The 27,687-nt window shown below is 54.4% G+C and overlaps 13 protein-coding genes across 13 annotated transcripts; 7 read left to right on the top strand and 6 right to left on the bottom strand.

Annotated features, from left to right (window-relative positions):
* Positions 1 to 262: 262 nt before the first annotated feature.
* M409DRAFT_65809 (uncharacterized protein) lies at positions 263 to 1,796 on the top strand (the record flags this gene model as incomplete). Its single annotated transcript, XM_033816676.1, has 2 exons — positions 263 to 386; positions 442 to 1,796. The coding sequence occupies 2 exons, from the start codon at positions 263 to 265 to the stop codon at positions 1,794 to 1,796; spliced, it is 1,479 nt and encodes a 492-aa protein (XP_033668563.1).
* Positions 1,797 to 2,152: 356 nt separating this feature from the next.
* On the bottom strand, positions 2,153 to 3,483 carry M409DRAFT_53659 (uncharacterized protein; the record flags this gene model as incomplete). The annotated part of the gene is made up of 2 exons (XM_033812433.1): positions 2,153 to 3,157; positions 3,211 to 3,483. 2 exons carry the CDS (start codon positions 3,481 to 3,483, stop codon positions 2,153 to 2,155), a joined length of 1,278 nt encoding a protein of 425 aa, XP_033668562.1.
* Positions 3,484 to 3,889: 406 nt separating this feature from the next.
* On the bottom strand, positions 3,890 to 5,056 carry M409DRAFT_65807 (uncharacterized protein; the record flags this gene model as incomplete). Its single annotated transcript, XM_033816675.1, has 4 exons — positions 3,890 to 3,944; positions 4,000 to 4,780; positions 4,839 to 4,881; positions 4,934 to 5,056. 4 exons carry the CDS (start codon positions 5,054 to 5,056, stop codon positions 3,890 to 3,892), a joined length of 1,002 nt encoding a protein of 333 aa, XP_033668561.1.
* A 439-nt stretch (positions 5,057 to 5,495) lies between these two features.
* Positions 5,496 to 7,718, top strand: M409DRAFT_65806 (uncharacterized protein; the record flags this gene model as incomplete). Its single annotated transcript, XM_033816674.1, has 1 exon — positions 5,496 to 7,718. One exon carries the CDS (start codon positions 5,496 to 5,498, stop codon positions 7,716 to 7,718), a length of 2,223 nt encoding a protein of 740 aa, XP_033668560.1.
* A 307-nt stretch (positions 7,719 to 8,025) lies between these two features.
* On the top strand, positions 8,026 to 8,760 carry M409DRAFT_21825 (polysaccharide lyase family 7 protein; the record flags this gene model as incomplete). The annotated part of the gene is made up of 1 exon (XM_033806047.1): positions 8,026 to 8,760. The coding sequence occupies one exon, from the start codon at positions 8,026 to 8,028 to the stop codon at positions 8,758 to 8,760; it is 735 nt and encodes a 244-aa protein (XP_033668559.1).
* Positions 8,761 to 9,215: 455 nt separating this feature from the next.
* Positions 9,216 to 12,121, top strand: M409DRAFT_21824 (uncharacterized protein; the record flags this gene model as incomplete). The annotated part of the gene is made up of 2 exons (XM_033806046.1): positions 9,216 to 11,738; positions 11,795 to 12,121. 2 exons carry the CDS (start codon positions 9,216 to 9,218, stop codon positions 12,119 to 12,121), a joined length of 2,850 nt encoding a protein of 949 aa, XP_033668558.1.
* Positions 12,122 to 12,257: 136 nt separating this feature from the next.
* Positions 12,258 to 13,496, bottom strand: M409DRAFT_65804 (uncharacterized protein; the record flags this gene model as incomplete). Its single annotated transcript, XM_033816673.1, has 2 exons — positions 12,258 to 13,207; positions 13,265 to 13,496. 2 exons carry the CDS (start codon positions 13,494 to 13,496, stop codon positions 12,258 to 12,260), a joined length of 1,182 nt encoding a protein of 393 aa, XP_033668557.1.
* A 510-nt stretch (positions 13,497 to 14,006) lies between these two features.
* On the bottom strand, positions 14,007 to 14,366 carry M409DRAFT_53654 (uncharacterized protein; the record flags this gene model as incomplete). Its single annotated transcript, XM_033812432.1, has 1 exon — positions 14,007 to 14,366. One exon carries the CDS (start codon positions 14,364 to 14,366, stop codon positions 14,007 to 14,009), a length of 360 nt encoding a protein of 119 aa, XP_033668556.1.
* A 959-nt stretch (positions 14,367 to 15,325) lies between these two features.
* On the bottom strand, positions 15,326 to 16,585 carry M409DRAFT_65803 (uncharacterized protein; the record flags this gene model as incomplete). Its single annotated transcript, XM_033816672.1, has 1 exon — positions 15,326 to 16,585. One exon carries the CDS (start codon positions 16,583 to 16,585, stop codon positions 15,326 to 15,328), a length of 1,260 nt encoding a protein of 419 aa, XP_033668555.1.
* Positions 16,586 to 18,780: 2,195 nt separating this feature from the next.
* Positions 18,781 to 20,384, top strand: M409DRAFT_21821 (uncharacterized protein; the record flags this gene model as incomplete). Its single annotated transcript, XM_033806045.1, has 2 exons — positions 18,781 to 19,768; positions 19,819 to 20,384. The coding sequence occupies 2 exons, from the start codon at positions 18,781 to 18,783 to the stop codon at positions 20,382 to 20,384; spliced, it is 1,554 nt and encodes a 517-aa protein (XP_033668554.1).
* A 492-nt stretch (positions 20,385 to 20,876) lies between these two features.
* On the top strand, positions 20,877 to 22,915 carry M409DRAFT_65802 (uncharacterized protein; the record flags this gene model as incomplete). Its single annotated transcript, XM_033816671.1, has 3 exons — positions 20,877 to 20,889; positions 21,163 to 21,604; positions 21,676 to 22,915. 3 exons carry the CDS (start codon positions 20,877 to 20,879, stop codon positions 22,913 to 22,915), a joined length of 1,695 nt encoding a protein of 564 aa, XP_033668553.1.
* Positions 22,916 to 23,271: 356 nt separating this feature from the next.
* On the top strand, positions 23,272 to 24,382 carry M409DRAFT_65801 (uncharacterized protein; the record flags this gene model as incomplete). Its single annotated transcript, XM_033816670.1, has 3 exons — positions 23,272 to 23,345; positions 23,415 to 24,258; positions 24,335 to 24,382. The coding sequence occupies 3 exons, from the start codon at positions 23,272 to 23,274 to the stop codon at positions 24,380 to 24,382; spliced, it is 966 nt and encodes a 321-aa protein (XP_033668552.1).
* A 171-nt stretch (positions 24,383 to 24,553) lies between these two features.
* On the bottom strand, positions 24,554 to 26,521 carry M409DRAFT_21818 (uncharacterized protein; the record flags this gene model as incomplete). Its single annotated transcript, XM_033806044.1, has 1 exon — positions 24,554 to 26,521. The coding sequence occupies one exon, from the start codon at positions 26,519 to 26,521 to the stop codon at positions 24,554 to 24,556; it is 1,968 nt and encodes a 655-aa protein (XP_033668551.1).
* Between the last annotated feature and the right edge of the window lie 1,166 nt (positions 26,522 to 27,687).

Here is a 27,687-nt window from a genome sequence, read left to right as displayed (position 1 = left end):
AATTGAGTAAACTTCGATCTTGCTTAAGAGCAAGTAGAAGCACTTGGAAAGTGACTCCTCAAGGATCGATGCAACTATGGTGCCAGAGTTATTGATGTAGTGTGAGAGAAGGAAGTGAGGTCAGGTCGGAGAAATGTCGGATGGGACGCGGAAAAGCTCCGACGCTAGCGCGAACGACAAGCGAGCTTTTAGCGTCCTCTAGTGAGCTATCAATGAACCTCTCTCGACTCCTTCTACATCTCATCTACTCACTGACAATGTGATGCTACGGCCGCGGTGTCTCTGGCAGAAGACGAGCAGTCTCTACAAGAGACAATTCTCCTACAATGTGATTCAAAGATCGACAGCAGCGGCGACAGCCACGGAAGCAGAAGTTCACGATGGAGGTATATCACTACAACTTCCATTGACAGAATTGCATTGACTAACCTCATCGCACAGACAAGCCACTCCAAGGGAAATTCGTCGCCCTGAAAGCCAACATAGCCACCAAGACGAACGTCGTCCCAACCACCGCAGCCTCGAAAACCCTCGCGAACTACCACTCTCCCTTCCACGCTACCGTCTCCTCTCTCCTCCTGCAACATGGCGCCTCCCTCCTCCCCAATGCCAACATGGATGAGTTCGGCATGGGCTCACACTCGCAATTCTCGCCTCTCCTCGGTCCTTTGACTTCGGCCTTCAGTCGCAATGGCAAACCTCTCTCCCCAGGCGGGAGTAGCGGTGGAAGCGCTCTCTGGGTCGCGAATGAGCTTTGCTGGGCGGCTATTGGGACAGATACAGGCGGGAGTGTGAGATTGCCTGGGGCTTATTGTGGGGTTGTGGGCTTCAAACCGAGTTATGGGAGGATCAGTCGGTGGGGGGTCGTGCAGTATGCGAATTCGCTGGATACTGTCGGTGTTCTCGCGAAGGAGGTACAAAGAGCGAGGGAGGTGTTCCAGTGTTTGGATCAAGAGGACTGGAGAGACATGACGTGCATGGGACCAAGCTTAAGGAGCAGGATCGCGAAAACGTCGAGACAACACGACAGGAAGTCCCTGAGAATCGGCATTCCATTGGAATACAACATCGCCGAACTCTCCCCACCCGTCAAAGCCACCTACACCGCCACTCTCCGCGCCCTGCACGCATCAGGCCACACGCTCCACCCCGTCTCCCTCCCCACAACCCGCCTCGCCCTCTCAGCCTACTACATCCTCGCCCCAGCCGAAGCCTCCTCGAACCTCGCCAAATACGACGGCATCCGCTACGGCCACCGCACACCCACCACCGACGCAGCCCCCAACGCGGACCCGCCTCTCCCCTTGTACGCGCAAACCCGCGCCGAGGCCTTCGGCCCCGAAGTCCAGCGCCGGATTCTGCTGGGCGCGTACACGCTAAGCTCGGACGCGATGGAGAATTATTTCCTGCAGGCGCAGAGGGTGAGGCGGTTGGTGCAGCGGGATTTCGATCGGGTTTTCGCGGCGGGGAATCCTTTGCTTGATCCTGGGAGTGGAAGTGGGGAGAAAGTGGACGTTCTCCTGACGCCCACGGCCCCGACGCTTCCCCCGACGGTGGAGGAGCTGGAGGGACAGTCGCCTGTGGAGAGTTATATGAATGATGTGTTCACTGTCCCGGCGAGTCTGGCGGGTCTGCCTGCCATCTCCGTGCCTGTGCCTCTTTCTGCTGAGCAGAGAAAGGGCATGGATGAGAAGGACGTGACGAGCGTAGGCATGCAGCTCATCGGGCAATTCGGGAACGACAAGTTGGTGTTGGATGCAGCTGAGATGTTAGAATCAATCAACAATACTGCCTGAACCCCTCCGTATCAACTTTCTTATTCTTCGCGGAGACGAATGTCACATCGTGAATTTGTCTCAGTAGAACATTCAAATTTTTCGAAGAAACTGTGGTATCTCTAGTTTGGCTGCTCTCAAAGCGCCCAAAACAAATCAAAAAACAAAAGTGCCTCCGTCCGCCCGGGCCCGAACCACCTCCCTCCACGATGAAGCGTTGCGAGAATGTGTCTTCCCGAGTCAATTCAATTTCAAGTTCAAGTCCAGTCTCTTCGTAGCACCATAACACCATGCTCAATCTTTCGTTTCCCATTCCATTCCAGAGAACTCAGTAACAAAAGAAAACGGTTGTAGTCATCCAGTGAGCGGCTTTCCTCCTAAAGACCACGTCCAACGCCAACACTACTAGCGCTCTCGCCGACTCGAACCTCATCATCAGTCGTGCCCAGACCTCTCCGACTGCTCGCCGTCGTGCTCTGGCTCTCGCTCCGCTCCCGTGGTCCCGCCACGCCTCCTACACCACCTGCCCACGCCGCAACACCCAGACCGGCTGATGGAGGTGGGCTAGTCATGGATGGGACACGCTCATTCATGGAGCTTTCACGCGTGGGACGAGTGCTGTTCCCGACGTCTGGTCGCTGGGCATCGGATTGACTCGAGTCTCGTCGACGGGCACGCAGAGCTCGCTCGAGGGCTCGCACTCGTTGGCGGAGGGCGTCGTTCTCTGCTTTGACGATTTCCATTTCTGTTCGGTAGGCGGCTGTGTCGGCGTAGTGCTGCATGGCGATTTGGACACCGCCAGATTGATTGGGAGATTGAGCTGGAGATGGGAGAGGTTGTGGGAAGGGGGCTGGCGTGCCGGCTTGAGCGTGGGTTGAGGAGACTGTGTTTGCGGAGGGGTCCCGTGAGACGGAGGGGCGGTGTGGGAGTGTATAGAGCGTGCCGACGTGACGGGGTACTTCCATTGACTGGCGAGCGGGGGTGGAGTTTCCTGACGCTCCAACGGATGGTTGTCTGCTTAGAGAGGATCCAGTCGCTGCAGCGGCACGATCAGCTGATGCTTGTGATATGCCATGGACGGGGACGTTGGTCGTGCTGGTCCCGGCTTGTGCCTGGATGGAGGCGTTGGTGATGCTGCTGCCTGCTTGTGAGGCGCTGGTCGACGGCGTTGGTATGCTCCTCGTGCTGACCGACGAAGAGGATCTGTGTCTGCGGGACGGGGTGGGATGTGTCGCACCGGTCATCTGATGGGTCGGGTTTGGGTCTGAGATATCAACCGGCAGCAAGGACACGCCCGTCGAAGTCGACGAGACCGAAGCATTGCTGGCGACAGACGCCGACTGAGCGCGCAGAGCAGTGAGCTCGCGGGTCAGGCGATTGACCTACATTATCCATTAGTGCTAGTCTCAAGCACTTGTGTACATTATCTCCATACCACTGCCTCCTGCTCTTTCTCACACTCAGCATACAGCTCTGCTGCAGTGAGTGGCCTGGGGTGACGCATAGGCACTTGGTCACTGCTCGAAATTATGGGGCTTCGAGGGTATGCGTGGTGAGTGTGTAGCGGCGCGGTCGCGGAGGCAGGGTGTGCTGGAGGGCCCATGGCGGAGGTGCGTCTTGAAGCCGCCGTGGAAGTTGGTTGCGAGTTGGGTTGCGACATGTTGTCGGGTCGAGGGGAAGTGGGGAGGCTGTTTACGTCCGGCGCCATTGTGAGTGTCTAGAGGGGTCGTGAAGAAGGAGGTGAAGTGAGCATTATTGTGTTTGAGGTTCGAGGTGGAAGTGAATGAAGTGGGGGATGCTCCAGGGGTAAGTGCAGGCAGCACGCGACGGCGACGACGACGACGGACAGTGACGGCAATGACGATGTTGTGCGCTGCTGTTATACACGGACGTGTTTCATGATTATTGCGCTCATCAACAAGAGGAATGGAAATGCCAAAGTGTCGATCGCTTGGGTATGTGCGGTGGCTCAGACGCTGCAAACGTCAGGGTCTACCCAGCATTGATTGACATTGAAGGTTGAATGAGAGAGCGGTCGTTAGTCAGACATTACTGTATAGACAGATACATCTTTGAGACAACTACATCATTCCTTTCCCCGACTCTAAGCCTTCCTACTGCTTTAGTCGTGCACTCTGGAGATCTGCCTGAGCGTCCTTGACCAGGAAGCTATCCCATGTTGTCAGTAGTTGCACTGCCTGTCAAGGCCGGGTCATGGACTCACTTGTACCACCAAATCGTTGGCCCAACCGTTCCCAAATGCCACAACGCGTGTGCATCCACCATCCCCCACCACGGCGGGAAATCAAACAATTCCAAACTCATCGCGAAGATGATCCAAAATACAATCAACCCCGGCCACGCTGCCCACAACCTTCCAACTTTCCTGAACCGCTGGATGGAGAACCATGTCCACATTACGTTTTGAACCAGTCCCACTACCACATTCGCAGCCATATTGTATGTATAGTCGAATCGTACAAACGTCAAGTACCCAATGTGCATCAGGTACGCGCTTGCGCATATCAACGTCCACAACCTCAGGACAGTCCCTGTCTTGCCGTTGAAGCTGTCCGGACGATCGAGCCGAAAGATCCTGATGGGCGTGTAGAACATCCCATACATGACGCTCGCGCCTGCAGCGAAGTAATCCAGCTTCTCCGTCACGTTGAAGTCCCTGGTGTGGAACATCATACTAAATATCCAGCTCATCATGCCAAAGTATCCAAAGAGCAAGTAGTATTTCCGCAGCGCATATCTCGCGGGTATGTTCTCTTTGATCTGTTTGATTCCATGATCATGCGCCAAGAAGTTGAAGAGGGAGAAGAGGACACTGGCGGGCTCCTGCATTCCGAGGAAGCGGTAAAAGGGCCATTTGCCGTGGAATTGGACGACTGGTTCGAGGTAGGGCGGTTCGCGTGCGAGTCGCTGTTCGGTTATGATGTGCTGGCACACATAATCGCATTCTTGGGGGCAGTCCCACAAGAGGAGACGGTGTTGGAGTGCTACAGTATTGCTTAGCCATTGTTACTGCTAGAGATGAAGGTGTTGTCGCATGCATACGTATTGATAGCCCTTTCTCCCCACAGCTTGTGTCCGTGCAGTCCTACGAGATCAGAACCAAGTCGCAATTCCTCCGTGCGATCAGGCTCACTCACTTTCAAACACTCCCTAAACTCAGGCAGCCGGTCGCCGATGGACGCGCTCGCGATGCCGCCAAAGGAGAGAACGAACCAGATGACGGGAAAGAGGCAGAGCCTCTGAAGGTCGCGGTGCAGCATCACGCATGTCTGGGTCGAGAATGGGAAGGGAATCACATCGTCGGGCGACTTGACGGCGCGGTCGGTGGTCGCGAAGCTTGGAGCGCTCAGGGAGAAGTTGCTAGCGATCCGCGGGGGTCTGCCCAGCCACGACGGCGACATCACACGACGACTTCTTTTTCTACCCTCGACAACAACATCGTCGCCAACTCGCACCACGAGAGCAGGCAGACCGTCTGCATGATGTAGCCTGTGCCAAGACACCTGCCACAGCCGCCATCCTTCACCAGCGTCTGCGGTGTCACTGGTGTAGGACGATCCTGAAGTGTGGCCACCTTTGCGTGTCACTTTCGCGACTTTCCATTGGAGCTTGAACAGCAGCTTTCATGCCACACGCTTCTGCACTACCGACGAATAGGTCAAGTACTGCTCTATCAATCTGTTTCTTTGTCACGTGCCAATGGCTTCGCTAAGATCGTCGACACGCACAACGCCGCGGAAGACGTATACCGTTGATGCTTTTGAAGGCATCCGGGATTTGATACAGCACAGCTCGGAATCTGATGATGGAGCGCAGCAGGGTGAACAGGAAGAAGGGGACGAAATGCAGGAAGAGGAGGATGAGAGTGAAGAAGACGAATTCAAGTCCGTTGCAGCTGAAAGTGGACCCGACGATGAATCAATGTCTGGACTGGACGAGCTCGGACCTGTCGAAGAAGCTGACGATCGAGCAAGCGACGCTGGAGAAGCCGATCTGGACGACAGCATGTCAATCGTCGAAGACATTGGGCCCTCGAACCGGACTACCACCATGAAGCGAAACCGAGTGAAGAAAGTCCTACCACCCGAGGGCGAACGCACGTATGTTCGAGGAATACCGACTGATCTCCACAGTCACGTCAACAAGGCTGAGAGGTACAAGTGGTTGTTTGGACCTACCAAGGACGACCAGCAACCGGTGATCAAGGCTCGAAACAAGTGGACGAACAAACGAGGTTTGCCCAGTCGGACGCCGTATTACGATGACCGCGGCGGCTTTGCTTACAGAAAGACATATCGCACCGAGACCGAGAATGCAGAGAGCAATTGGAAGTGGTACCGCGAAGGTGGCGGTCGCGAAGCCTTCGAGCGACGTCAAGTGATGAAGGCTCTCACTTTCAATGAGGTGTTGCCTTACCTCCCGACTGATTTCAAACTGCGAACGTTCGTGATGGGACCAGTCAGCCGCCGAAAGTTTTACAGCATGAAGGTTCGACAATGGGTGTCATTGTCAGCAGCTTTTGCAAAAGAGCGGCAGACGCAGAGCAATGGAGAGGCCAGCAAGTCATCATCGAGTAGCAAGAAAGGCTTCATTCTCAACCTTGGCGCCAAAGTACAGAGCCTTGACTGGGCTCCAAATCAAGGAGGACCGAAGCAGTATCTCGCAGCTACTGTGTTACCCTTCAATAGAGCAGACAATCCTTCTGATGCTCGCAGTGCGCCATCATTCACGCCTCAGCGGCCACATCGATCAAGCATACAAATCTGGGAAATTAGTGCAACCTCAGACGACTTGGTCGACGATACTGTACCACCTCGACTCAGTATTGTTCTTTGCACGGCCATTGGGGAACTCAAGGCTATCAAGTGGTGCCCGGTCCCTCATAAAGATTCAGAACGGCTTGGCTTGCTGGCTTGCGTGTCTTCAGACGGCGCTATCCGAGTATTGGACGTACCACCACCGGGCAAAGACGCACGAACGTCCAACCTTCTCGTCGAAGACTTCGCGTTTGAATGCAGGCCTCCAGACACAGTCTGCACTGCGCTCACATGGATCAGCTCTTCAAGGTTAGCAGCTGCCTGTGCCAACGGATTTGTGGCCATCTGGGATCTTAACGAAGCACTACAATCAGGGAAAACGAACTCCAGACCCACTACCTACACCGGTATCAGTACATCCTACATCATGAGCATCACGTCCTGCTACCCGTCATTCCCACACATGATCGCCACGACATCGATGAACGGCTTCGTGACGTTGATGGATTCGAGGCAACCTCATCCAAATTCCCGCGCAGCCACCACTCAAACCAATCGGACTCGTATCGGTCAGTCCTTGATCATGTGGCACGACTTCGCTCATGCTGGCGTGAGTGTCGAAGACAATCAAACAGTCCGTTGCTATCCTCTTCGAAAGTGGTTCACCGGCCTTGCTACTGCAAAGCTGAAAGGTCACGTCACGTCGATGGCAGTAAGCTTATGCCACCCATACGTCTTGACAGGGTCCGCTGCCGGAGAAGTTGCAGGCCATAATCCTGTTCGGAGACTCGTCGATGGCGCCAAATCACTCCTCTATCAACAGCGGTGGTTCACGCATGAATGGAGGCGACCGACTGAAGACGAACGGGAAGCTGCCGAGATGGCTGAGATCGAACCCGCGAGCGGCAACTCCAACGAAGTGGATGTGCAAAGCATCATTGGCAAGGACGGACTCAGTCGAATCACCGATGGCTTCAAGCCGCAGGTCGCGGTCCTGAACAACTATGGAGCGGCGAACGTCAAGGATGGTGCTCTGTTTTCTACGATTTATGAGGAGAAGAGTGCAGTCACGGCTTTGGCGTGGAACCCAAATCTTCATGTCGGGGGATGGGCTGCTGCTGGTATGGCGGATGGGTTGTTGAAGGTGGAGGATGTTGCGTTTTGATTGGGAAAGTCGCGAAGGGTGGGCACCAAATGAACACCAGACTGGGCTGCCGATGCAACTCAACCACCTGCCTCTTCCAATACGCAGTCTAATATCTGGCATGCCTGCCAATTTGGGCACATTGGTGGGTCAAAAACTCTAATAGAGCTTCGACTAACTCTGTTGGCTTCTTCATCCGGGCTGGTGACGAGGCTAAAGTACGTTAGACGATCAGCTCTGTACATCAACTCCGAGCATCTCGCCTCCGTCTGAGCTCTTGCAACCTCCTCCATCGACTCAACATCCCTACAACCACATCGAAGTCGAAATGAAAATCCAATTCGTAACCGCTATAGCCTCTTGGGCACTCTCAGTGGCAGCCCTCAACCCCAAATGTGCCCCCGGTGGCAACTTCGACCTGAGCCCATGGCAGCTCCAACTCCCGACGGGCAGCTCAGGCAAACCCACCACAATCCCCAGCTCCCAACTCACCGGCTGCGACGGCTATGAAGACTTCTCCACCTTCTTCACCGAAACCAAGGACGGCGCCCTCGTGATGAAAGTCTGCGGTTCTCCCTCCTCCTGCGGATGCGTGACCACTCCTAACAGCAAACACTGCCGTACCGAACTCCGCGAGAATGATTCTTGGTCTCCGGATGATGATACGAATCGATTGCGTGTGACGCTGTCCGTGCCGACGCCGGATGATAGCAAGTATGGCACTGTCATCGGACAGATCCACATTGACGACTCGATCTCGAGCAAACCAGTCGCTGAGCTGTACTACAGCCAATCCGGGGACTTGCACATGGGAGTGGAGCAGACACGATCCGGCGGGAACGAGGTCTTCACGAAAGTCGGGAATGTAGGCGTTGGGAAGCAGTTCCCCTACGAGATTCGTTACGAGGGCGGGAGATTGAGTGTGAGCGTTAATGGAGGGGCGCAGCAGGGGCTTTCGACGTACTCTTTGAATTCTCCGGAGAGCTACTTCAAGGTGGGGAATAATAATCAGGGGGATGATGCTTCTGATGTGCATTTCTTGGCTGTTGAGGTGCAGCATTAGGTTGCTGGGGTGGAGTGTTGAATTGTGTGCGAGATGAGAGTGTCGTGTCTGATGGTGGAGGGGAGTCTGGACAAGGGAACTGAATAGTATGAGTGGAGAGTTGCCAATGGGACAAGAAATGATTCTTATATCCTTCGTTTCCGAATTCAATTACACATTCTTCCCCGTCCCAGTGCTGGAGACATGGTGTTGTTGCGCCAGCCGTAGAGTCATGTGTTCACTCTTCACAGTCACTTCTGGTATTGCAGAATCTTTAATGCGGTTCCTGGACGAGTTCGGAAAATTCGAGTGACTGTTGACAATAGCAAGACGTGAATGGCAGCATGTGAAGTGTTTCGCGAAAATGGTCTGTGCTCTCGTCCGAGCTTCACGCCAGACGCGCTTCAACCCTGGACTATTTGTTTTCCATCTCCACCTCAACACACACATTCGTCGCACCCATCCCACCACCGACAATGTCCACCCAGGCACCGTCGCAAGCGGCACCGGCCTACTTCCAAGCCCTCCTCGACCGCGGCCAGAAACGACCCAACAACAGCCACGAACCGCAACTCCAACTCGGCCTGGGCGACATTGCACGCAAGGTCAGAAACCTAGGCAAAGGCTTCACCGATGCTCGCGCACAATACCTCCTCTCCGCCTCGGGCGTCAACACAACCGAAGCACTGCGCGACTTGGAAGAGCTGGCCGGGACGAGGCCCACTACACTACAACCCACAGAAACAGCACTGCCGGCAGTGAAGGAGACACTGGCAGACCAACATCAGAATGACTTTCAGAAAATGGTCAACTCGCACATTCAGCAGTCTCGGAATGACTTCGACAGCATGGTGGCGGAGCGCCTGCATGGCGTGGATTGGGATTATCAGCGCGAGCGCATTTTCCAGCATTTTGGGTTGAAGAAGCCGGAGAAGCTGAGTGCGTCGACATCGAACAACATGAGCACGGGTGGTGTTAGCAGTTTTGGGAGGTCTTCGAGACGAGGCGGGGCTTCGGTGGTTGGCAATTCTCAGTATGGGATTCGAGGCATGAGCAGGTCGATTATTGGGTCGGTGGGACCGAGGACAATGCGGACCAGCGCGTTTGGCGATATTGCTGAGAAGCTTGTGGATGGAATACGTCCCGCACCAGAGGATAGCGCGCAGCGGAGGAAGCAAGATCAGTATGCTGAGAGAGTCAAGGATCTGAACGTGGCACGTTTGCAGGAGAAGGTATATCCCGTTCTTACTAAGTTCGCGGAGGTTGAGGCGGAGCCATCGCATGAGGATACATCGATGCTTGTTGATTCTTTCAACTTGTTGATCGAGATCATTGGCGAGGATGCCAGCAAGGAGAACATCACGGATCCAGGTGTCATAAGAGAGCGCCAATACGCCAAGGCTTATCTGGACGACAATGCGACCTCACCCAGTCAGATCTCCATCCGCAAACGAATCATCAATGGCTCTCGCAAGTTTCTGGAGAAGAAGGCCTGGGCCCAGATTGAGGCGATGATTGCGAGAAGCCCACGCGAGGCACAAGTTGGAGGCCAGCCTTCTGCCCTCAACAAAGTGCGAGGCTCTGTCCGTGTGCGAGCAGCACGTAAGGAGCTGGGCCCGGACATCGACAATCTCATCTCGTTCGACGATGGTGACTATCCTTGGGCTGTTGTCTTCTACTTGCTACGGACTGGGTTGTTTGATGAGGCTCTGGCATATGTCCACGAGCGCAGACGGGCCTTCAGCTCGGGCGACTCGCAGTTCCTCAAGTACCTCACCGCGTACGTCAACAACAATGATCACAGACTGCCTGCAGATTTACAAACCGCCATCAACAACGAATACTCCACCCGCCACCGCATCGGACCAGAGGACCAAAAGGATCCCTACCGGATGCTGTGCTACAAGATCATTGGTCGCTGCGATCTGGTCCGTCGCAATCTGGATAATATCTCGAATGACATGATGGACTGGATGTGGCTGCAATTCGCTCTCGGACGTGAGTTCAACCGGGTTGATGAGTTCGCTCACGAGTCATTTGGACTGGATGAGATTCGTCAAGGCTTTAAGGAAGTTGGCGAACGCTTCTTCGGCCCTGGAAACGACATCGCGAACGGACAGACGACGTGGTTCTTCATGCAGACTCTTGCTGGCTTGTTCGAGAAGGCTGTCGCTGATTTGTATCCACACAACTACGTGTCGGCGGTGCACTTTGCGATCGCACTCGACTTCTACGGATTGCTCAGAGTCAGCGACATCGCCAACAGTGACGACCTGCTCAGCCACAGCACCCGCCAGCAGCCACAAATCGCATTTGGCGCCATGGTCGCTCTATACACGCGCGACTTCCGGACTGCCAACGCCACGGCTGCGATCGACTACATCACCCTCATCTGTTTAAACGCAGACCTCACGGGCGAGACTGGCAAAGCCCAGAAGAAGATCTGCCACCAAGCCCTGAACGAGGTGATTCTTGAGACTCGGGAGTATGCTCAGCTGCTTGGTGATGTCCGTTCTGATGGGCAACGCATTAAGGGCGCCATCGAGCAGCGTCTTAAGCTCATTGGGTTGGACAGCGAAGAAGAGTTCTTGCAACAAATTACCCGTGATGCGGCCAGATCCGCCGAAGAGCAGAATCGCACTACAGATGCTGCGCTGCTCTTCCACTTGTGTGAGGACTACGACAAGGTCTACGAGGTCGTGAATGACGCCCTGTCTCAATATCTTGTCCGAGAGCTTGGCGAAGAAGCTTCGAGACTGGCTCCATTGAAGCCACGGAATGTCGCAAACCAGGATCCCAGCCAGGTCCAAGCCAGTCTGAGTCTCACTGCCATTGATGATCCTGTGCAGCTTGCGGATGGCATTCGACAGCTGTACAACAGCCAGGGCATGTACCTTCAGAATTCCAGCCGGAAGCATCGAGATACATGCAATGTACTCCTACAGCTGGCCAAAGCCCGGCAAAAGCTCGAGGAGGGATCGTGGGCAGAAGCAGTCGATGTAAGTCCAAACACTCCCTCGTTGAAATTACGTTTACTAACACACGCCCCTCACAGGAAATCACCAACTCCCAAGTCATCCCCATGGACGCCAACGGCCAAGTCACGGCGATCCGCAGCAAAGCGCAAGCCTTCGAAATCATGCCCCAGTCCGTCGCCCGCACCATCGGCCACGTCATGGTCTGGGCGGTCGTCGGCCTCAGCAACCAGGCCGAGTACCTGCGGTCGCTGGGCTATGAGACGGGGCACATGGACGATACGATTCGGCGGTGCGTGCAGACGGCCAAGGATGTGATGGTGTTTGCGGGGTTGATAAGGTATAAATTGCCGGGGAGGGTGTGGGAGACGCTTGCGAAGGCGGGGCAGGATTTGGGGGCTTATTAGATGTTTGGAGGGTTTGATGGGAGGGGAGGGGAGGGGTGGAAGTGTACTTGTACGCGTAGTTGTTGTGATGCATTGAAGACAGGGCATGTAAAGATACGGAAAAACACCGTGCCAAATGTCCCACAAAAGCTCTAATCTAACTCCTCAAAAACTCCACCACCCTCTCCCTCCACACCACGCCCCTCTTATAAAACTCCATCTCCGGCACATTCCCCTTGCCCAACCCCTCCATCGCCTCCGCCAACCGCTCCGCGTACCCGTCCCCAAACTCCTTGACCTCCTCGAGGCGGTACTGGTACGTCTTGAAGGCGAAGACGAGGGCTTGCGTCTGCGGAAGGCGGAAGAGCGTTTGCCGCTCCGAGCGCAGGCGGCAGGAGGGGATGTGCACGGAGGCTTTTTGGCGAAGGATCTGTTCTTCTGTACTGAGGTTCTGCTTCGCGTCGTCGTTGTCGTTCGGATGTGGAGCATCGTAATCCGTGCTCCCATTCTCGTAAAGATGATTCCCCCCCTCACTAAACAACAAATCATTCGTCGTCAACGACCAATTACTCCTCTTCACACACCGTCCACACTCAATCCTCGCGAAGAACCTATCCATCGACTTCTCCAGCTTGGCCGTATACCCCGGCACGGGCGCGTGGATCTCCGCCAGAGGACAGGAGAGTTTCGCCCGCGTGGAGAAGCCTGAGGGGAAGCAGGTGACGAAGGCTTCGAGGTGGTAGATTGGAGAACCGTCTTTTGCGGACTGCGAGGAGGGGAGGAGCAGGAGGAAGTCGGTGTCGATGTGGCTGCCTAGGACCTTTAAAGCTTGGGTAGGGTCCGGGGGTGGGACGGAGGGAATGATTTCGGAGGAGGCGGTGTTGAGGATGTCGCCGCCGGTGGGGGTGGGGATGTAGATGGTGGGGAAGCGTTTGGGGAGGTAGGTTTTTATCAGCCAGGTGTAGAGTTCGTTGACGGCGGGGACGCAGGGCGTGCAGGCGATTGTGGCGGTGGGGTGCGTGGTCATGATTTCGCGCCGGGTGTGGAGACGCGTGAGGTAGGTGTTGTCCATGTCGATTAGGGAGGAGAGGGGGATGTTCTCCAGGGCTGTAGGCGGGTTTGTCAGTTATCAGCCTCACGGGGAGGGAAGGGGTTGGGACTTACCCATTGTGAGGTGATAGACGGGTTTTAGCGGTGCATTTTTGATCGGGGGTGTTGTTTTCCAGTCGAAATCGGGGAGAGGCTCGATGTCTTGGTAGGGGTCTATTTCGTCGAGGACGCCTTTCTCGTTGCTATCGTGTTGTTTGGACGATCTGCTTTGGGATGTAATATACCGCCATCCTAAGAATGCCGCCAAAGATACGAATGGTAAGACGAAAAGTAGTATCGACTCCATGATCCTCGTTGAACAGAACGTAGCAAGCCACAGGAGAGAAGTGGGCGCAAACGTCGTCTTTTCAACGGCGAGTCGTTACGGAAAAACCGGTGTCGAATGCCATTCTGATCGTCGAGCCGTCCTTGATATCTATATCTCGATTTCCAGGTGAGGTACGTTGCCCGGGTGGATCCATACCGGGCCGGGCGTCCAATGACGAGAGCTCCCAGGTGCTGGTCAGTGCGGCAGGTACCTTCCGTATTGGGAAAGAATGTCCCATCACGTGCAAGGGGCGGGTGGCCAGCTTGTCGATCGTGTTCGAGATGAGACGCAACGCCAATTCTCAGGGCAAATGTTGACGTTTATTCCCATTGCCAGCGAGCTGGTCTTGCGATTCAGGCCGTGATCATGGGGCCTGGTTGCTTCGGAAGTTCGAGAGAGATGTCGTTCTCGCAACCAAATCTCTTCTGAGCAGTGATGCTTCCTTCTCGACGTGAAGAACTAGCAGTTAATCATGTGGCGCTGTTATGATTAGTATCCCATCAAGGGAACGCCATAACGAGGAAGCCCCAACGGAAGTCCAGGCCGACGAAGTCGAAGTTGTTCAGCAAGCCTATACGCTCCGAGGTATTCGAGGAGAGTAATCAATCTCGACATCCGTCGAGGGCCATTGCACCCATAGCCATATCTCGCAGATATGAAATCGCCATGTAGCCCTCGATCAAGCCATGAGCCTGCAGATGCCAGCTCGTAAGCCATCATGATCCTTTCGAGCTGGCCTTCGCCCATTTCGAGAAAGTCTTCGAGCGGTCGTGGGGTGTTGAAGTCAGTTGGGTAGCCGCCGTCTGCGCACATCATGGGGTGGATCAAGGCGTAGCGGGAGGGACGCATGATGGAGCTGTTGGCCATTGCGGATTCGAGGTTGGATCTTTGTTCGATCAGCGAGTCGATCGATGTTCGTTCGTAGGTGTAATTACCTCCGTATAAGTTCACTATTGTCGTAATAGCGTCCCAGTTGATCATCGAAGTATGAAGAATATTGCCCGTAGGAGCTCTCCAGAGGCAGATTGAAATAATCTGTTGCAAAGCTCTCTTCGTAATCGTCAGGCGAGATCGTCCGTGGACTACGCAGGTCTCTCGCATGCACGGAATACGATCTCAGTGAAGTTGGGGACGATCGATAGACCGTATCGTCCATGAAGAGCTGTCGTCGGTAGGGGTAGTCCATCGCGAGGGAAAGGACGAGTTTGCGAGCAAACCAGTCTCAGGGCGCATGACTGCTATTTGAGACGCTCTCATTGCTGGTGTAACATCCTGTTGTGTCACCATCGTGAGAGCGCTGTCGGGGCACGATGCTCGGCGTCGAAGGTGGAGCGACTTTCGAGAAGTGTCAGCTGGCAAGAAGATCGACAAAGGCAGTAACATGCGGCCAAACAATGCGTTCGATGCTCTGCGTGCAAACGTAGATGGGTCTCTTTTATGCAGCGGGGGTGTAACCTCATCTGAGCCGGTATCACAGGATGTGGAGCCGTAATTTTGAGGCAAAGCAATGGTCTGTACTATTAGCCGCGATGAGGTGGCCAAGTAGGTTGGTATCATGACTGTGCAAAGAAGGGACCTTCCGTTCGTGCTTCCCTGGCAGCTGAAAGGCTGACGATGCAACGTCGATGGGCTATTCTCGATACCGAGCCTATGTACTGTGGTGCCGCGTGGTACATTCGCCTGTTTGTACACAGACCGAAAAGGGGGTGTGCACGAGACCGCTGTTCGATGCGCGTGACTGTTTGCATGGGCATTCTCGGTCGTGCAACTCCTGTGTTCGCAGCGTTCTCGGCGAAGAAAAAGCCAGTCTATATCGCAACAGTGGCGTTGATGCTGACATATCTCGTCGTACAACCCGTATGGTTGTAAGAGCCCCCAAGCACAGAGCTCAAGAAGCTGAAGGCACCTTCCTCTCCACCAGCTGTCTCATCCAGATGTTTCCCAAGCGTGTTCTTCTCATACTGGATGTTAACGCCGACGTTGCAGTATCGGGCCACGAGCTCATCTGTCTCATTGATAGGGCCAACATCGTCGTGGACTGCTTTGTAGATGTACATCGGAACTTGCGGAGTCCCATGGTAACCGGCAATCGTTTCCGCGTAGAAAATCGTTTGCAATCGTGGGTCCTGCAATATCGCGCTGCCGTCTTTGAAGTATTTGAAGATGTCCTGGAAGGCGTAGAAAGGTATGGCTTCGTATTGGCTCAGGTTCAACGCTTTCAGGAAGGTAGATGCGTTGTATTGGCCGGAGGGACTCAATTGGGACAGTAGGTACAGGCGTGCTTCCGGATTTTGTGTTGTGATCCCGAGTAAACCTCCAGGGAGCAGGGCAGCATATAGTGTGCCCGATGCGGTGTACTTGGCAACGGTGTAGAGATTGTTGGGGAGTCCACCAAGAGCAGCGCCAGCTATCTTGAGCTCAGGTGCATATTGGACCTGGAGTTCGAGAGCGAACTCACTGGTCTGCGCGCCGTTGCTGTAACCCCATAGAGCAACTTTCGGGTTCCTGCTCAGACCCCAGCCTTCCAACAAAGTGAGTGAAGCGCGAATGGAATCCAATGTGGCGTGGCCTTCCGTGACACCAAGGGCAAATGATGCTAGAGGTCCTTCATAGTCCGGGACGCCCACATACCAGCCTTTCGAGAGACTGGTCTGAATCTCGAAGCCAATGGAGCCGGGACTGACAGATGTATAGTCCGAGCCATACAGCGCATAGCTTGGGCTTGCATCGAGGTCCGCAGTGTCGTAAGGAGTCTGGTAGGAAAGAAACTGACTGCTGTTGAAAGTTTTCGGAACGAAGACCGTAGTCACCGCCCAAGCAGGTTGATAATGGCTGTTGGTTGTCCGAAAAAGGATGTTGTACGCCGCGGAAGAATTGGAGTAGAGGTCTGTCAGATTGCCAATAGCATTGCGGACTCGAAGGATCTGGCCTGGGTGTGCAGATTCGAAGCCTGTAGGAGCCGTGTACCATGGGTCCTTGCTTGGTGGAACAGGAGCAGATTGATCGATAGCTGCAGCCCACACGAGACGTGTAAGCAGCGCCAGCGCCCAGGGGAATGAAGGAGTCATGGATCCTTTTATGGAAATGCTGATGTATCTGGTAATGGGTCGCGAGTAGTCTTCGCAGAACACTCCATTTCGTGAGTGGCTGGGTGTATATATACTCAGGAGCCCTCGACTCATTACAGCATCAATTGACCAGTCCAGCACAGAGTACTTCCAGGAAATACGGCAGCCTCAGACCGGCGGAACCCAGGGCTTGTTGTCGCAACGATGGGCCGTTCAAAGCCAGGGCTTGCACTGCACCCGACATGCAGCGGCGGCGCTACACTATGAACGATCGAAGTTAGCTTCTTGCAGCGACAAGATCGACATGATGGACATTTGAAAAAGCACATAAAACAAGCTTTTATCTCTTAAAGTCGGCCAGCTTTCGACATCTTCTTCGCTAGAGAATGACCTTGGAACGATTGATAGACGGCGAGAAGAGAGCATCGATCAAGCAGAGTTCCAACGAATGCGATGGGATTTCCAGCATGGATTGCAGGCAAAGGTGCTTCCGATCACATTTCCCCAAACCGACGTGCCTGAGATGCGCACGGGGGAAAATCTCCGGCATGCCCTACCATGGAGCGGCTCGTACTCATTGATGAACAAGATGCGAAAAAAGTATGACACCACTTCGTGGAACAGGTCCACGGTCATCTTCCACCGCCGCCATTGTACATGCAACGGCGGGCGGTGATGGTTCATTGTCTAGGAAGCAAAATCTGTCGCGAGCTTCTAGGCCATTGCAGGCTCAAACCGATACGAAGTCTTCTGGCCCCGTTCTCGATGTAAAAGCTAGTTGTTGCTCGTTCAGAATCACTAGGAGATTGGTCCTTCCGCGCAACTGACCAAGTATCCATTGTCGAAGGTCCTCCAGCTTCCGGCAGGTTGTGAGAATGAGACGGGCGGACGTCCAGGCTTCTTGAGCGTCGCACAGCCGCAGTCACACGCCGACGATAGAGTTGCTGGTGGCTAGCAGTATGCGGCTGTCGCATAAATCCATCATTGGCGAAGCTTCTCATCTCAGTCATGCTCGTCCCTCAATTTGGAAGGCGTTCGTGGAACAGTGCTGCTAGAACTGCGTGATTGCCTTGTGGACGTGGTTGCCGCGGTCTCATGACTACCTGGGCGCTGGGAGAGACCTGGCAGGCTGATCCGGCGTCTGTGACCGCTGGGGCGTTCTGTGAGACTGGGAGCTCGAGGCCTTTGCCGTCCTCGGGCTCGGCCGCCAACGAAGGGAAGTTCATATGTGGCTGCACGCCAGATGTATAAGAGAACGTCATAGAGAAGGATCAAGACCCAAGGCCCGCCGATGAGGAAGGCGAACAGCAGCTAGCATTGACTTCAGCATGTCGTGTTGTGTAATGGTTCACAAGAAGTTGGTGGGCGGTGGCTTACGAAGACACGAACCAGCCATGTCTCGAACGATTGGTATTGTTCAGGCAGAATTGACAGGCGACCCATTGCAGCAATTGTTGTGTTTCTCGAGAGGCTGGCTGCCTCAAGGTGATGGGGAGGCAGTGAACGTGGGCTTGGTATCCTCAACTGCATCGGAGACGACAGGGGTCCATGTCGTTAGAGTTTCGGGTGGGCCGGCAACGGGTGGCTGGTGCGAGATTGGCCTGAGTGCCTGACGTCGGCACCTCACCTTCGACTTTCACACCATCGCCATCTTCTTCAGTTCAACATTTGTCGCAGCAATGGCCTTTTCAGTGCAGACGAGCTTAGGCCGTGCCAATGCGAAACGCAAAAGACCGACTACTGCACTGCCGCCACATGACGGCCTCGCCGCCAGCTTGTACTGCCGGCGTGCGTCTCCCATTCTGCCTGACTCACCAGCTGCGCACACTCATTTGTTCCCTGCCCTCTCACCGGAATGTAGCTGGCTTCTGCAGCGCAGAGCAGACGCGGTGGCTCAGACGGGCACTGCGCCAATGAGAGGCATGCTCGTAGATCTGTCTTCAGCTCCGCGCGGTGGTGTAGAGGGGCACGTACGTCGTTGCTCGTGACTCCAGACTCCAGGCAGCCTTGCCTTGTGGGCACAGCTGCGGCCTCAGAACCAACGACCATGACACTTTTGCACCTCGCCGATGACTTCTACTCATACTCTGTGACTGGGACAAGCTCTGAATCATTCTCAAACTGACTCCCAGAACACGATATCCTGCAGTGAGCAGACGTCCAAACGCCGTGCGCGCCTGTAGCAGCGGTTCATCATGTCGGACTTCGACTTCGACTTTCGGTTCCCTTCAACTCCGCGCACATTCGACAGGATGCCGAGGCCTTACGGGTATGGATTGCGAGCGCCGCCAGGCTCATTCGCGCGAGACGAATGGCACAACCTGAACGAAGAGTTGACCCAGAACGTGGAACGCGAGTTTCCGCCGTACGCCGAGGACGAAGGCTCTGTATTCGAGGAGGATGTCTTTCAAAGCACGACTTCGCTATTACCCAAACAGGAGCCATCCGACAGGAAGGTCAAGACCGAAGACGAGAAGATGGACTTCCCCTCTGAGATTGCGACGCCTGTGCCACCAAAGAACGATTACATGGGCCGTGAAAGTCCATTTGCATTGGACTTTCCTCCACACTCAGAGATGTCCTTTATTGAGTATTACCCCCAAGGTGACGCCACCATTACTTTTCCCAACGAGGCCGGCGAGATGGATTCAATTTCCGGGCTGCATCCGTGGATCATGGAAGAACGCTGCCCGTTACTGGCGCAGTCGTTCGAAGACACCCGCTCTGGTCCACGACTTCACCTGGAGGTCCTCTCTCCAAGAACAGCAAGACCATTCTTGCGATATCTCTACACCGGCTCATACGCCTTGCCAGGCCGATCCGGGGATGTGTACGAAGACGTTCCCACTTCGGTCCTACTGCACTGTGAGCTGTACCGCCTTGGAGATATCTACGATCTCGTGGACTTGAGGCAGCAAGCCAACGTTAATGTGACCCGCCAGTGTGAGTTTGGATGTTCATCTCCAGACAAGCCCATCGACCTTTGCGCGGCAATCGAGTACGTTTACCAGCATCTGCGCGACCACACCGCCCTTCTGGAGACGATCATCTGCTACTGCGTGACCTGCTTCTTGCGCCACAATCTCGATGACGACGTGGTATTCCAGGCCCTCGCATACCGGCTGAGGGAGTTTAACCAGGACTTGTGCCGTGAGAGCATGAAGAGAGATTTTGAGGACGAAGGTAAGTCACACCCATCATTGACTAAGAAGAAACTTACCAACGCTGTGAAGCCGCCGCTGCAATCATCCGCATGCCATTCGAACCTTACATCCCCGAGACGTACGCCTCACGAGAAGACGTCGGCACCAATCGACTCAGTGATGTTGTCTATCACTTCCACAGCAACGACGACAACGACGAGCCACCGAAGAAGAGAAAGAAGCCTGAGATGTCGCAAGGACCAGGGATCAGTGGTATCTCCCTTGCTCTGCGATTTCACCAAGAAAAGAAGAGGCGCGAGGCAAAAGAGGGCGAAAATGCTTCTCTGAGTGAAGAGCCTGACCCTAAGAGGAGAGCATCTGTGGTATCGGAAAGCTCAAATACTGTGGGAGAGACAGGTTCAGAGTCGGAGTATGAGGTCGTGGCTGGACCCGCGCCTGTTGAAGAGCTATCGTCGGACAGCGAATCTGATGCAGACACCTTGGTGATTGTGGAGCATTTGGAAGCTATTCCAAGCTCTACGAATCGCACACTGCCGATCAGAAACCGCAGTGCTGCCAGCTCGATGACACTGGGCGAGCGGGAGACGACGCAAGAAGCCGACAGCGGATCAGAATCGGACTGGACCGTCGTGTGAGAGCGGCGGCCTCCATCGATATAACCCGAGAAGCATGCTTCTAGGAATGACGAACGACATGCAGTAACGAACCAAGACTACAGCAAGAAATGGGCTGGCACGATTAATAATGGCATTGGTATAAGCGAGGAGTTTGAGAGGGCAGCAAACACAAAATCAACAGATTGTTTGAAGAGTGTGGTTACGGATTCGATTGGGTCGCGAAAAAGCAATGTAAGCAGTGTATCTTATCTGCATCGATTTCGTGCAATTCTACCTCATCTCCTCTTTGACTTTCTTCACTGATGGCTTCACTTATAGACGCTTTACCCGAGGGTTTAGTTTGAGAGGCTTCACTTGTGCCTTCATTCAACGCCCAACTTCAGAAGTTTTTTGAATGGCACTCAATGCTCTAGGTCAAAAGTTCTCATCGCACCCCACAATCTTGTCTCGAAGGAATGATCTCTGACTTTGATCTGATCAAATCGTAAACCTTCCTCAAAACGGGGTTGCATGTCGGCAACCGGCCAACACTCGGCGTCGTTGAGACTTTGTGCCGACGATGGACGTTGCATTGGGAGAAACGGCTCGCCACCTCATATCTCCTAGCTCCGTATGCAATGGACCGCCTAAGTGATCGCCGGTCTCTTTCTTGTCATTGAAGTCCAAGTTTTGTCATCACTTTTCAGGCATGTTGTTTCTTTGATATATACACTCTTTGTAGTAGGGAAGATGCCTGACTCGAAACCCGGTCATGATCCTGGCCATCGAGGCTCGGCTGTCAATGGCGGAGAAGCAGACGAGAAACATCCGACTTCGAGCGAGGTCACCGCTCATCAACAACAATCCTCATCACCATCATCGCCATCAACCTCGCCGTCAACCGAAGAAGAGAAACCACCACCACCACCACCATCAAGATGGCACCGCCTCTACAACACAATCTACTGGGTCCCGCCCAACTGCCGCTGGAACCCCTCCTCCCCACCGCAATTCTCCATGGCGCACAACGTAATGTTCGGCTTCGCAGGGGCCTTCACGGTCGCGAACCTCTACTACAACCACCCAATCCTGAACATTCTGGCTGAAGATTTCGGCGTGGATTATGTCGAGGTGTCGCAGATCCCGACGCTCGCCCAGGCGGGGTATGCGACGGGCTTGTTGCTGCTGTGTCCCCTGGGGGATTTGCTCAAGCGGAGGCCGTTTGTGTTGACGTTGGTTTTCTTTACGGCGACGATGTGGTGAGTTTGTTTGATTGGGGATTTTGTCGAGCTAGGTTTGAAGGAGCCGTGTTGCTGATCGATTGCTATAGTATTGGGCTTTGCGTGACGAATAGTGTGTCGGTTTTTTGTGCGATTCAGTATATCACGGCTGTTACGACGGTCACGCCGCAGTTGATGATGCCTCTCGTGGGAGATCTGGCGCCCCCGAAGAAGAGAGCGGCGGCTCTGTCGATCGTCACGAGTGGTTTGATGCTGGGGATCCTTCTTGCTCGACTGCTCTCTGGTGTGGTAACGCAGTACACTTCTTGGAGAACGATCTACTGGATGTCCGTCGGCCTACAATACCTCATCTTCATCCTGCTCTGGCTCTTCATGCCTGATTATCCATCGGTCAATCCTGGCGGGCTTAATTACTTCAAGATGCTCTGGTCGATCGTCGTGATGATGACCAAGCATCCGGTCTTGGTGCAGGCTTGTCTGGTGTCGTTCTTCGTGTCGTCGACGTTTACGAACTTCTGGACGACGTTGACGTTTCTTCTAGCGGGCGAGCCTTACAATTATACCCCACTTGTGATTGGGTTGTTCGCTCTGATTGGGATAGCGAGTATGTGTTGTGGACCTTTCTACGCCAAGTACGTTACGGATCGATTCGTGCCGCTGTTCACGGTGATTTTGGGAATGATCTGGTGCGAGCTTGGAGTCTGCATTGGAACGTATACTGGCACGTTCACCGTGGCGGGGCCGGTCATCCAGGCCATCTTCAACGACTTTGGGATGCAGACTTCGCAGATTGCGAATCGATCTGCGATCTTTACCGTGGAGCCAAAGGGTCGGAATCGGGTTAATACTGCCTTCATGATCTTCACGTTTGCGGGACAATTGACTGGAACATCGGTGGGTGCGCGTTTGTACACCCAAAGCGGATGGATCGCGAGTGGAAGCTACAGTGTGGGTGCCATAGGAGTAGCAGCACTCATAACCCTCGCCCGGGGACCATGGGAAGAAGGCTGGATAGGCTGGCACGGAGGCTGGAGCATTCTCAAGAAGAGCCGAGACAGCGCAGACGGAAAGATTGAGGACAAGCCGGCGTACGGAGCGACAGAACCATCGACAGAACAGAACGACATCGAGAAAGGAGCGCATCATGATATGCACGAACATCATCACGGACATGACGATCAGGAGGCGGTGAACAGGACGACGGCTGAAAAGAGTTTAGAAATGAGAGCTGCGGAAGACACGACAGATCAGATTGACGATGAGAAGGATTCGACCAAGTCGGTCGTTAGGGACGAGATTTCGCCTGTTGTTGGGAAGGAGGTGAGATGATATACATTTTGTTCTAGCGTGGCGTTTGGGGGTGGGAAATGTCGAGCAGCGTGGTGTAAATGCCACTATAGACGACAGCAGATCAAGTGTTCTCCAGCACTCATGTTCCTCAAGTCGACGTCTACACATATCCGCACGGAAAAAGAGCTCGATATCCGCTTGGCGCTATCCTCGGTTGTACTTCACCCGCTCTTCTCTCCACATCTCCTCCTCACACGCGACATCGCAGCTACCACGAGGGGTATACCACGAGAGCCAGCTCATAGCAAGGAATCAGTAGTCAGCTTATCCAAGAGCCAGTATATCACGGTAGGCTTGCCATCAAGGTTGCTTCTTTCTACAGTCTATACCGAAACATGTCTTCTCCAATCCCCAAGTTCTCTGACCTTCCTCTGGACAAGAATGGCCCACACCACAACGCCTGGGGGCTGTAAGTCAACAATGCCTTCATATCTATACATTCGAACGACCTCAATACTCACGACTACACCCCCAACAGCTACGGCAAAGACGACCAACTCGGCACCCTAAACCGCCTCACAGACGACATCGTCAAAGCCGCCGCCAGCGAAATCCAAACCGGCACACGCATCAACCTCGACTGGCCGCTCGACGCCCAAGCCGACGTCCCCTTCTTCGGCCGACAAGCCTTCGAGAAAAACGTCTACCAAAAACCACCTCGAATCGTCAACGACGACGTCTGGACCTTCAACACCCAATCCAGCTCCCAATGGGACGGCCTCCGACACTTCGGGTACCAGAAAGAGGCGAAGTTCTACAACGGAGTCACACTCGACGAGATCCACGGCCGCAACGGCGTGGAGAAGACGAACCGGAACGGCATCGGCGCCTGGGCGGAGCAGGGCATCGTCGGCCGCGGCATCCTCCTCGACTACCACGCGTGGAGGATCAAGAATAACATCCCGCACGACGCCTTCGAAACCGCGTCCATCAGCGCGGAGACGCTCCAAAAAGTCGCCGCGGACCAAGGCACGGAAATCCACTTCGGCGACATCCTCCTCCTTCGCAGCGGCTACCTCGACGCGTACAACAAGCTCTCCCGGGCGGACGTCGAAGCCATGCGTCAGAAACAGCCCCTGACCTTCACGGGCGTCGAGCAGAGCGAGGAGACGATGGAGTTCCTCTGGAGCAACTTTAGCGCTTGTGGCGCGGACCATCCGAGCTGGGAGGCGTGGCCGACGCGGAAGGAGTGGTCGTTGCATGAGGTTATGCTGGCGGGGTGGGGGATGCCGATCGGGGAGTTGTTTGATTTGGAGGGGTTGGCGAGGCAGTGTCGGGAGGTGGGGAGGTGGAGTTTTTTCGTGTGCAGTAAGCCGGTTTATGTAAGTGAATGTGATGTTTTTCTTGGGTGGGAGAGTTTGTTTGGGAGGTGGATGCTAATGTTTGTTGTTGCGATAGGTTCCTGGGGGTGTTGCTAGTCCGCCGAATATTTTGGCGATCTTTTGAAGGAGGGGTGGTGGAAGGTGTGGTGAGAAAGGGCCAAGGGGAATAAACGTTGGCTCTGGATCTTCACATGTCAAGCTAGCAAGGTGCAGAGCACATTGTCGAAGTCCGACCGTGAGGGGCAGGATCTCGAGCGAAAAAGGTAATCAGAGCTTTCTTGATGGGACGGTGTCTTCAGATCTCTCTGTTCCTATTTTTCCGTGCACGAGCAGCAGCGAGCCAGCTGTTAAGTCTCGTCAGAGCGGGTCGAGGAAGGTCTCGATACCTCTCCACGTCATACGTCGTCTCAATAGCCCTGACAAGATTCTCTGCTTTGCGAATGACCAATCCGCTCGCCCCTCTTGGATTCTCTCTTTCGATAAAAGCGTTCGCCCTCTCCTCCAAATCTCGCCGTCGTGCGCGTACTTCGACCCCATCCTCCCTCCCAGTACGACATCTCGGACATGCGCACACAAACCCCCAAGTCCTCATCAATGACTCCGCTCGCACGTCCACGTCACTGGAGTCGTCGTATATGTGCGTAATCTCATCCCCAGCTTTGATATCCCTGCTTGCACGAACGACCATGAGATCGCCCACGAACTCCCGCGTCGTGTTCGGTACGCACGAATGATTCATATATGATGCCCGGATCCACAGTCCAGCACTCGCGCGCCGCACGTCTTCCTCACCGAACTGAGGCCCGGGACTAAAGGCGTTCCGGCACATGATGTCGTGGAGTTGGAAGGTGTCGATGATGGGTTTGCCATCGCTCATTATTAGGTGTTTGAGGCCTTTGTGGTCGCTGAAGAGGGATTGGATTTTTCCTATCTGGGAGGGGTTGTTAAGGAGTTTTTGGACTAGGGATTTGGCGAGACCGGCTGGGAATGCTCGGATGCGGTTGTCGCGGATGTCGAGGGTCATTGTTGTCCAGGCGGTGGCTTCGTGGCTCCAGACGGTGCAGAATGCTTTCTCGCAGAGGACGATGTCGCCGCTTGCGATGTCGTTCGTAGCGGACAGGCCTTGACCGTGGATGGGAGTTTGGGAGATTGCTGTGTTGCCCGTATATGTGGCGGCGTCAACCCTTGGCTGACTCCGCGACAAACTCGCCTTCAACTTCTGAAAGTTGTACCCAAGTCCATTCTGTTCACGAAGGCGAGCTTCCGTCTTGCGTAGGTAGAGTTTGGCATCTCGGTCCTCTGGCGTCAACTCCTGTTGGTTGCTGAAGTACTCTTTCGCCTTGTGCCAATCTTCGAGTCGATAGGCAGCGCATCCAGCCCGGAAGTAAGCTTTGGCATCGAGGCTTTTGGATCTGTCGTCAGTTCTGTGGTTCACAGATGACAGTGCATCCGTGAGGGCTTCGTCAAAACGGTAAAGAAGGAGATTGACGTGTGATCTATTCCGATAGATATCGCTTGCGAGTTCGTGGGTCTCGTCGTCTTCTACGGGACGATCCTTGAGTGCGATGTCGAGACCTTGGGTGTAGCATGAATGAGCCGCCGAGAGGTCGCCCTGTCGGAGCGCAAGGTTGCCTTTTGTCTTGTACTTTGCGGCATGTGTAAACCCAAGCTCATCGTTCCCGTCGACGCCTGATGACCGAGTGAGAAGATCAGAAGGATGGTCAATACGTAACGTCGGCTCGCCGCCGTCACTCAGCGTGAAGAACGGCTCTTTGATAATCATATTTGTGCAAGATTCCAGTATCCTTTCACCTCTAGACTCATCGTGTAACACAATTTCTAAGCGTTCCGCATCTCCTTTCTCTTCGGCATCTTCAACGACAGTCCAAGACGATGCTTTCTGAAGCACTACAGGCCCGATTCGTTTCAGATTGAGCGATCGGCCTCGATGATGGGTGTTTAACAGGAGCTCGGAGAGTCGCATCGATTTTAGATCTTGTAGTTGTGAGGTCGAAGGCATGTACGTGCGGCCGACTTCCAGGGCAGGCATTCTGTCGGTGTTATTTTCTTGGCCACAGGTGGCCTCAGCCATGTCTGACAACAGAGCAGCGGCAATCGCCTGCGAGACGAGGCTTTTCGGGTCTCTATGCTCACGTTGGCGATCTTGAGCTTCGTCCCATCGCTGCTGTCTTGTTTGAATCTTTGCTCGCAGTTCTTTGTCCTGCTCCTGCGTCATGTAAATCGTAGTTAGAGGGGAAGCCATATCGATTGATTGGAGACTTCTATCGTGAGATTGACATCAAATGCAGGAAACAATGCACTTTTCTAATCTTCATGTTCATGGCGTCCCAGTCATGGTTTGGCACAACACATGGAGCACAGGCGCCATGGTACCCACACATCTGCCCCAGCTTGACCAATCACAAGCCGGAGTTTGCGAGGTTTGGAGCTATGAGTGAATGTTCAGCCCCGGGGGAAACGACTTCTCCTCGCACAGTGACCGATTCGAGTGCGATGCAGATGGCTGTCGAATTGAATGCACAGATGGCCAGCCCACACGCTGATGAGGTCCATGATTGCAAGAAAGCTCTTCGAGTGATAGTCCGGGTCTTCGACTACAGTCTGGACGATGATGCAGTCTACGATGGATGCACGATCTCTCCATGGCGAGTCTCAGGAAGTCTTGAAGACCTAGTTTCCTGATGGTAGTAGCACATTGAAGGACTCTAGTGTCGTTGTCTTGCGGCCGCATCGGAAAAGGACCTCGTCTATGGCGGTAGTAGTCCGCCTTCCTTCAGCTCAAGATCCTGGACCCGCCATTGAAGAGTGTTGTGAAGTCAAGCAAATGAACCCAACCGATCCTAAATTCGATATCAAGAGTAATCTCGAGAGTGATGTTAGAAGCCATCTTCCGCCTCTTGTCTCCCCAGTGAAACAAATGCGAACAGGCGGTCCAGCCGCAGGTACCAAGACTCACGGCTGACTCCTCGCCTATACGTGTGAGAACGCCTCTGACGCGACGCCTGCTCCTGTGCTCTCTAGCAGTTCGTGATGGAGGGCGAGTCTGCGGTTGATGACTGTCGCTTGCCGTCGACACGGTCCCTGCATTGGCTCATTCGCATCCCTACCGTCCACGCGGTGGCGGTCCCTGCGAAGCGAGCTGTGCAGGATGGAGATGTTGTGGAATACGATGGTGTCATCAGCAGTAGCACGCTGAGACGGTAGGTAAGACGGTATCAGATGTCTTTGTGGGTGTAGAAGGGGACAAGTTGGAAATGCAACGCCTGGATTGGGCGTTTGCTGCGTCAAAGCGTCCCGCGTCAAAGTTGCGCTGCGCTGCGCTTGACTGGGGCCAGGGTCACGGTGGGCTTTGCTCGAAAAACGTCCAACTTCATTCTTCTTCTGCTGCTGGCGACCCGGGTGAGGCAG

This window comes from Zasmidium cellare (genome assembly GCF_010093935.1).
Source record: "Zasmidium cellare ATCC 36951 unplaced genomic scaffold M409scaffold_14, whole genome shotgun sequence".
In the NCBI taxonomy this organism is placed as follows: Eukaryota; Fungi; Ascomycota; class Dothideomycetes; order Mycosphaerellales; family Mycosphaerellaceae; genus Zasmidium; species Zasmidium cellare.
The sequence above is the reverse complement of the archived record's forward strand: the minus strand, read 5'-3'. Positions and strand labels throughout refer to the sequence as shown.